General features: G+C 42.6%; 2 protein-coding genes across 2 annotated transcripts; one reads left to right on the forward strand and one right to left on the reverse strand.

Moving 5' to 3' along the window:
• Positions 1–1568: 1568 nt before the first annotated feature.
• LOC116521863 (olfactory receptor 10G6-like) lies at positions 1569–2498 on the forward strand. Its single transcript, XM_032236512.1, has one exon. The coding sequence runs from the start codon at positions 1569–1571 to the stop codon at positions 2496–2498; it is 930 nt and encodes a 309-aa protein (XP_032092403.1).
• Positions 2499–8726: 6228 nt separating this feature from the next.
• On the reverse strand, positions 8727–9650 carry LOC116521864 (olfactory receptor 10G6-like). Its single transcript, XM_032236513.1, has one exon. The coding sequence runs from the start codon at positions 9648–9650 to the stop codon at positions 8727–8729; it is 924 nt and encodes a 307-aa protein (XP_032092404.1).

The raw sequence follows: 9650 nt of genomic DNA on the forward strand, positions 1-9650 counted from the left end.
TTTTAAGTGGGAAATCTAAAGAATTTGTAAAAAAAAATGGCTTGGAAAAATAAAGGCCCATTGATTTAGGAGACAAATTGATGGGCTGGCTGCTAAAGCAAGGTCATGGCACACATTTGGAAGTATCATATTTATTGGAATATAAGACGCACTGGAGTATAAGATGCACCAAGGTTTTGAAGAGGCAAATTAAAAAAAAAAGTTTTTGCACTCTGCAAACCTCCCAAACACGGTCCGTTTTTCATGAAAACGGACCCGTTTCCCCCCCCCACAAAAAGGCATGAATAGCTTTTAGAGGGCTTGCAGAGTGCTCCCGGGGGGGGGGGGAGGGTGAGCAAAAATGTTCCATTTTTCGTGAAAACAGGCCCGTTTTTTGTCAAAACAATTGCATGCATAGCCTTTAGGAGGCTTATAGAGTACTTATGGGGGCTATGGGAGCAAAATTGAGGAAAAAAAACAGCCTGTTTTTCACTCATTTCTGCCTTCCCCAGCCCCCAGGAGCACCTTCAGGCTCTGCACAGCCATTTTGGTAAAGTGGGCAGGGTTTCAGGAGACAAAAAATGCTGTATTCGGTGTACAACACACAGCCAGATTTTCAGCCTCTTTTTTGAGGGAAAAAGGTGCGTCTTATACTCTGAAAAATATGGTAAATCAGGAAGACTGTAATTGTGGGGGTCAGTCTGGAAAGAACAAAGATGCTTATCAACAGGAAATATGCATGTGTAAAGTTTGTAGCTGTTGTGGGTAGTTAGAAGGTTGATAAAAGTAACAAGAATTAGACAACTTGCAGATCTCAGCTGAAAGTTAGCAATAGAGATGCCTGCAGCAAATGATATGTGTATTAGATAACTCCTGGGACATTCATTAGCCAAGGCTTAGGAATAGGGGCAGCTAGAGACCAATAGAACAAATTGTAGAATTATTACTAAAATCTTTATTAGATGATATTTCTTATTATGTCATCTTGTTCCACCTTCTCCTTTAGTGAAAACGTATAAAGCTTTCTTAATCCGTTGTTTTTGGTTCTTGGCATTTGAGCTAGGAGCCCTTTTCCTTGGAGTACTCCAATAAAAAGTAATCACGAGTAACCTCGTGTCTGGCATGCATCATTGGCTTTGGCACCAGGCTCTGATCCGAATTCGGGACAACAAAATGATTTAAGAGTGCAAGACTAGCTTGGATGGAGATTCAGACCCTCCGTGAGTAACTGAAAAATAATGTTTTGGCTGAAGAATGGAGAAATACCATATTTCAACATACAGAGTTTGCTCCTGAGTTTCCATGGATCTTGCTTGCATCTTGGACAGATTCACTGAAATCTAAAATCAACATCTCCTAGCTTCTATTTTCAACACAACAAAGAACAATTCAAAATCCAGAATCTCATGTGTTGTGAGTGAAGAGGACACAATTCTCTGACTTGGAAGGATTTAAGAATCTTATTTAAGATCATACTTTTCACTTATGAATTTTGAACTATTCCCAGGAGGAAAACCTCAGAGTTCCTCAGTACTTGCCATGAATTCGCCTATGAAAATCTGAATTTTCCAGAAAGGACTATTGTATAAATGGGGTGTGAAAACCAAACAGTCTGGACCGAATTTGTCCTCTTGGGCATTCCATATCCTCAACAGCTCTATATGCCCTTATTCCTCTTATTTCTGCTTGTCTATTTACTCTCAGTCACTGGGAATATTCTGATCCTGTTGACTGTAGCGTCTAAATCCAATTTGCAGAAACCAATGTATTGGTTTCTCTGCCATTTAGCTGTCATGGATATTTCAGTGTCCTCCATAGTGGTCCAAAAGGTGATAGGTGGGTTTGTGGAAGGGGGACGGATTATTTCTTTTGAAAGCTGTCTGACCCAGCTGTTTTTCTACCATTTTGTGGCCTGTTCGGAGTTCTTCCTCTACACGGTCATGGCCTATGACCGCTTCCTGGCCATCTGTAAGCCTCTTCATTACAGCGTCCTGATGAATGAAAGAATGTGCCTCTGTCTTTCTTTGGGCACGTGGTTTGGTGGCTGTGTCCACTCCATCATGGTTACCTCACTTTCATACAGCCTGCCTTATGGACCCAAGAATGAGGTGGACTTCATCGTTTGTGAAATCCTTTCCCTGTTGAAGTTGGCATGTTCAGACACGTGGTTTGAGGAGATCTTTATCTTGGTTGACATTGGCTTAGTAGCCATCACCTGTGTCTTCCTCATCGCGATGTCCTACATCTACATTGTCACCACAGTTCTGAAAATCCCCTCAGCTGAAGGACGACAACGGGCTTTCTCCACTTGTTCTTCTCATCTCATGGTGGTGATGATTTGCTACATTCCTGTGGCTTTCAATTATTTGAGAAGAGAGACTCAGGATCTTCTCAGTGGAGTGATAGGTCTTTTTTATACCACCTGGACTCCGTTCCTTAATCCGCTCATTTATACGTTAAGGAACAAGGAGATGAAAGATTCCATGCTGAGCCTCATTTATAAGATTAGGAAATTCTAACAGTGTTCAGACCAAACTAAATTAGACATCCAGAGATCTGAAGAAGGATCCCGGAAAGAGTTTTATTTGCTACAGCTATTGTTAAAACTACAGTGAAAATGAGTAAAATACATGCAATTGCTTTGTAAACTGACCATTCTTCATAATTCCTTTGAACTTCATTCAGACAGCATTTAGGCAAGAAAATAAAATGCACAGGTACAGGGTATGTGGTAGAAACTGTGAGAGGGATCTTGGAATCCTAGTGGAAAACCACTTAAATATGAGCCAGCCGTGTGCAGCAGCTGCTAAAAAAGCCAACACAGTTCTAGGCTGCATAAACAGAGGGATAGAATCAAGATCACATGAAGTATTGATACCACTTTATAATGCCTACATAAGGCCACACTTGGAATACCGAATTCAAATTAGGTCACCATGATGTAGAAAAGATGTGGAAAGAGTGCAGAGAAGAGCAACAAAGATGATTAGGGGACTGGAGGCTAAAACATATGAAGAACGGTTGCAGGAACTTTGCATGTCTAGTTTAATGAAAAGAAGGACCAGGGGAGACATGATAGCAGTGTTCCAATATCTCAGGGGTCGCCACAAAGAAGAGGGAGTCAAGCTATTCTCCAAGGCACCTGAGGGTAGAACGAGAAGCAATGAGTGGAAACTAATCAAGGAGAGAAGCAACTTAGAACGGAGGAGAAATTTCCTGACAGTGAGAACAATTAATCAGTGGAACAACTTGCCTCCAGAAGTTGTGAATGCCCCAACACTGGGCATTTTTAAGAAGATGTTGGATAGCCATTTGTCTGAAGCAGTGTAGGGTTTCCTGCCTAGGCAGGGGGTTGGACTAGAAGACCTCCAAGGTCCCTTCCAACCCTGCTACTCTATTTGGAGCACACAAGGTTGAGAAAGACCGAGCAGATACCTGGGGTTTGCAAGCTGGCTGTGGAACAGCCGGCAGGCCAATACATCTCCAGGCACATCCTCACTTGTCACTTGTATAAGGAATTATGAGCTGGGATAGCTATAACAACAAGTCAGCCAATGGGAACTGTTTGGTGACTAAGACACAGTAACTGTAGTTGCTATGTCAGACGGCTTGGAGCCTGGGCGTGGCTTCGCTCAACTGATCTGTTTTAAAATATAAAGTTCTGTGCTCGTAGCTTCTGTGCTTCTGTAAAATATGTGCCTCTGAATTCTGGCCCTGGTTCTGCTGCTACCTTGAAAGAGCTGCATGGGTATTGTATACATGCATCATGTTTTATATTGTTGCACATAAAGAAGCCCCTCCTATACATGAATCCTGCTGAATTATTGACTTGTGTGCTCGATGAAAGCTGCAAACTCTAAAATCACTTGCATGGGCAGGGGCTGTGCTCACGCCCACCTGCTCTATTTGCATGAGTGGCAGTCCTGCATGCAAGCCATTTGTACAAATGAAGCTGCATGCACACCTGCTTACCGGGTCGCTTGCACGAACCATCCCTTGCCCCACCCAAAGCCAGAAACATTGGGGAAGTCTGAGAAAGAGCCTATTCTTTTCTTCTTTACATTAAGAAGAGCAACCAGGATGATTAGGGGACTGGAGACTAAAACATATGAAGAACAGTTGCAGGAACTGGGCATGGCTAATCTAGAGAAGAGAAGGACCAGGGGAGACTTGATAGGAGTCTTCCAATATTTGAGGGTCTGCCACAGAGAGGAAGGGGTCAAGCTATTTTCCAAAGCACCCGAAGGCCAGACAAGGAATAATGGATGGAAACTGACCAAGGAGAGATTCAACCTGGAAATGAGGAACTTTCTGACAGTGAAAACGATCAACCGATGGAAGAGAAGCTGCCTTCGGAAGTTGTGGGGACTTCATCACTGGAGGCTTTCAGAAGGAGACTGGACTGCCATTTGTCAGAAATGGTGCAGGGTCTCCTGCTTGGGAGGAGTTTGGGCTAGATGACCTACAAGGTCCATCTTAACTGTGTTAATCTGAAAGCTGGAGCACCATGAGGCGAGGTCTCTTAATATGCCAGTGAAATGTTCCAGTGGGTCAGATCCCAGTCCAAGAGGTTCGAGAGACAGGGCAGAAACGAGACCCTGTTTCCCCCACTTATTTAAGGAGTAGATAAGGGTGACATAGCACCGTGTGATTTGGTCCTGCAACTGGGTTAGAGGCAGACGGAAAACTGACGTATTTAATGCAGGTTATCCAACCACTCTATATAATTCACGAAAAATTGCAGGTAAAGAGAGAGCTGTTGGTGGTATCAACACTGTGAAACTCATGTTTGAAGATGACTCTAACCATACTCATATGTCTACCTATACGGAAATCAATCTTGTGTTAAAAGAGACACAACACTTTCCAGTCTGTTCATCTAAGGGAAATTATTAACAAACTCTTCCCTTTCTTACACACCACAATTTTTTTAAAGATATAAAGAACCACAGGATTGAGGGAGATCTCTTGATCAGCATACTTACACCTGGGAAAATCTATCTCTCTCTCTCTCTCTCTCTCTCTCTCTCTCTCTCTCTCTCTCTCTCTCTATCTATCTATCTATCTATATTTATTTATTTAAAGTCACAACCCCTGGTATGCCCAAATATGGGAGGAAGATCACTACTTCCATTCTCTGTCCTTCGGCTCATCACAAGAGACCATCCAGACAGAAACCCAATATTTTTTACTGTTGCCTTTTTTGTTACATTTGTGTTGTATTTGTGCTGATAAATAAATAAAGGGAGACTAGTATAGATCTATTTCAAGCTATTTAGCTCTCATCAGCTAGCCACACCCTTACTGGGACTCGATTGTGTGTGTGTACGTGTGTGCGCACGCACCTATGCCTATGCATATGTATACACACACAGAAACACAAACAGATACAAACAAATATTCGTAGATATATCCCTCTCTCCCTCTCATCTCTCTCTCATCTATCTATATCTATCTATCTATCTATCTATCTATCTATCTATCTATCTATCTATCTATCTATCTATCTATCTATCTATCCATCTACTATCATCTATCATCTTTCTATTTTATCTATCATCTATTTTATCTATCATCTATCTTATCTATCTATAATCTATCTTATCCATCCATCCATCCATCCATCCATCCATCCATCCATCCATCCATCCATCCATCCATCTATCTATCTATCTATCTATCTATCTATCTATCTATATCGATCAATCAATCTACTTATCTACTATCTATCATCTATCATCTTTCTAGTTTATCTATCATCTATTTTATCTATCATCTATCTTATCTATCTATCATCTATCTTATCCATCCATCCATCCATCCATCCATCCATCCATCTATCTATCTATCCTCTCTCTCTCTTTCTCTCTCATTTCTTTCTATGCTCCATCTATCTAATTTGTCATCTCTTTTTCTCTTACTCCATCTTGCTTGTTTTCTTGCTCATGTTTCATCACCCAAACTAGGTAACATCATTAGTGCCCCAATGATATTAGGTAGTTTGCCTAATGAAATGTCTGCAAACACACACACACACACACACACACACACACACACACACACACCAAGCAGGCTCAGAGAGCATGAAGGACGCATCATGTCAACCCTGAGGTACAAATATTCTCCTTTATTCGTCTCTGGATTAATTCCAATCTTATTCTCCTTTCTACTGTTTTCAAAACAATGTGATTGTATATACTCCCAAGTTGCTCTTCTCTAAATCTTACGTGCATTTCCATCGCTAAGGACCTATCGTCTTCAGTCAGTGTCTTTGAATGTCTCATTAACAGACTCTAAACAAATCACTGAGACTGATTTAAAAAGTGGAGTGAAAAGATTGTTAGAAAACAAACTTTGTAGTTGAATCAGCACTGGGATTATTAATACATGGAACAGTTAGATTGAACTAAACATAGTTTTCCTTCCGGGTGCAATTTAAGGCACTCATCCCAAAGGTGCTTTTTTCAGGAGGCAACTGGATTTTCTTGTTTTTTCTTTTGAAGACATTTCACTTCTCATCCAAGAAGCTTCTTCAGCTCTGACAGGATAGTGGGGAATGGAAGGATTTATATTCCTTGCAGACAGCTGGTCATTGGCCTCCTTTTAGAGAGTCGTTGGAGGTTTGTCTGTGTCCTCAGGGTCAACTGAGTAGTGCCCCATGGTTCCTGTAGTCTGCATTCTTTTCCCTCTGGAGATCCATTCCTAAAATCCATAACCTTCAAAGGGTGTTCATCCCACGTTGTGTAGCTAAAAGTCTGTAGAGATTGTCAGTCAGCCAAGTTGTCCCAAAGGTGCTTTTTTCAGGAGGCAACTGAACTTTCTTTGAAGTGAAACATCTTCAAAGAAACAACAAGAAAGTCAGTCGCCTCCTGAAAAAAAGCACCTTTGTGATAACCGCAACCTGGATGACTGAGAATCTCTACAGACTTAAAGCACTAATTTTGACTTTTAAAATCCTATGTGGCACTGAGCCGGGGGATCTGAGGGACAACTTCTCCCCAGCTATGTCTACCTGTCTCCTCAGATCTGACAGGAGAGGCAAATTAGGGGCCCAGTCTGTTAGGAATTCTATCCAGAGGTGGGCTGCTGGAGCTTTGCAGAGGTTTGGGAAAACCTCTAGCTAAGATTCTGTGCAGTTCAGAGAACCCCCAAATCCTGGCTGGCCCCATTCACCCCACCCCTCCATTCCCAGGAGTCCCCAAGCGGCCTGTTTGGATGCAGGGTGTGCACGGATGCTTGGGGAGGCTGAAAAATGGGCCTACTGAAAGTTTGGGCCCATTTCCGGTCTCCAGAGAACCTCCAGAGCTTGTGGAGGCTGTTTTTGCCCTCCCGGAGGCTCGAGGAAAACAATAAAAATGACCCCTGCCATGGTGCAGGAGGCCAACTAGGCCATGCCCACCATGGCCATATCCACCCAGAAACCAGGCAGAGAACCCCTTGCTAAAAATTTTGACTCCCACCCCTGGTTCCATCTGATGGGACACAAAATGAGTGCTGTGTAAACCCATCTGCTAAGTCTTTCCTGACATTTTTTCCAAAAATTTTTATTTTATTTTTTGTTCTCTTACATACCATTTTAAGCATACATTCACACAATTGTTATTCTTCTTTACGCTTATCATTCTTATACATTTATTATTTCATTTATTATTATATATTATTTCATGGCCTAGGACCTGGATATCTCTGTGACCTCCTCCTGCAACATGCCTCCCAGCGCCCAATAAGATCGCACATGGCGGGCCTTCTCCGGGTACCGTCAGCTACACAATGCCATCTGGCGGCTCTTCGGGGGAGAGCCTTCTCTGTTGCTGCCCCGGCCCTTTGTAAATGTGTTTTTATTTCTTTCTTTCGCCCCCCTCCAACTTTCCTGCCCTGGCCCTTTGGAACGAGCTACCCCTTGAGATCGGGACCCTCCCCACTCTCCTGGCCTTCCGTAAGTCTGTTAAGACCTGGCTGTTTTGGCAGGCCTGGGGCTGTTGAGCTTGACTGAACTCAAGCCCCATTATAACTGAGTGCGTGTTGTGTTTTCCTCTTTTAAATTGTATTGTTTTGTGTTTTTAATCTTTTTAATATTTTGATTGTTTTTATGTAAGCCGCCCAGAGTCTTTCGGGATTGGGCAGCATACAAATCTATTAAAATTCAAAATTCAAATTCAATTCATTTAATAGGTTATAATACACAGTTTGGGTTGCTTTATTTTCCATCCTTCCCTCCTGTTGTAACACCACCTTATTTTCCCTTTCTTTTCTCCCTCCTTCCCTTCTCTACTTCCTTCCTTCCTCCTCTCCTTTAACGTGCATTTTACAATTTGATCCTTACTCATCTACTCTGCAGTTTAATAATAATAGTTGTAGAAAAGAAAAAAGAACCCTCCTGGATCCTTGATGAGCCTAATGTTCCTTTTCTGAATCATCAGGTGTCCAATCTAGCTTGATCTGCATGCTGTTAGAGTTTCCTAACTCTGTAACTCAGGCTCTGCATGGAATCTTTCATCTCCTTGTTCCTTAGCATACAAATGAGAGGGTTAAGGAACGGAGTCCAGGTGGTATAGAAAAGAGCCATCACTCTGCTGAGAAGATCCTGAGTCCCCATTCTCAAATAATTAAAAGCTGGAGGCATGTAGCAGATCACCACCACCATGAGGTGAGAAGAACAAGTGGAGAAAGCCCATTGCCGCCCTTCAGCTGAAGGGATTTTCAAAGTGGCATTTGACTGCCATTCCAGGAACCATCAAAGAACCAACTTAGGATGATCTCCTTGACAAGTTTACAAGGGCAACTTTTATGTCCTCGTTCCTCAGCGTATAGATAATAGGATTCAAAAGTGGAGTAAGTGTGGTGTAGAAGACAGCCACCACTCCATCCAGTGGATCCTGAGATCCTGGTCTCAGATAGATAAAGGTAAGGGGCACATAGTAGGTCACCACCACAGTGATATGAGCAGTACAGGTAGAAAAAGCCCGTTTATGACTTTGGGCGCTGCGGATCTTCAGGATGGTGGAGACAATGTACATGTAGGAGGTCAGAATCAGAAGGAAGCACGTGGTAGCCACAAGACCGACATCCACCATGGTTATCATCTCATTGACGGTTGTGTCAGCAGAGACTAGCTTCAACACAGCAGGGATATCACAGAAGATATAGTTGACCTGGTTTTCCCAACCAAAGGGCAAGCGAAAAACAAGGGCTGTCTCCATAACGGAGTGAAGGCATCCCCCAATCCAGGTGCCCATGGCCAGGAAGAGGCATGTCCTATGATTCATCAGCTTGCCATAATGGAGTGGTTTGCAAATAGCCAGAAAGCGATCATAGGCCATCAAGGTATAAAGGAAGCATTCAGTGCAACCCAAAAAATGGAAGAAGAAGAGTTGACATACACAACCGCCAAAGGATATGATCCTCCCACCTTCTAAAAACCCAACAATGACCTTGGGAACAATCACGGTGGAGACTGTCATGTCTAGAAAGGACAAATGGCAGAGGAACCAGTACATGGGCTTGTGGAGATGGGGATTTGATAGAACAACGATCAGGATCAGAAGATTGCCGAAGAGTGTCATCAAATAGACGAGTAGGAAGAAGATCAATAAAGGTTCCTTCAGACTTTCGGGATATGGAAAGCCAACAAGGATAAGCTCATTCAATGAAGTTTGATTCTTACCTTCCAT

Source organism: Thamnophis elegans, chromosome Z, assembly GCF_009769535.1.
Source record: "Thamnophis elegans isolate rThaEle1 chromosome Z, rThaEle1.pri, whole genome shotgun sequence".
NCBI lineage: Eukaryota > Metazoa > Chordata > Lepidosauria > Squamata > Colubridae > Thamnophis > Thamnophis elegans.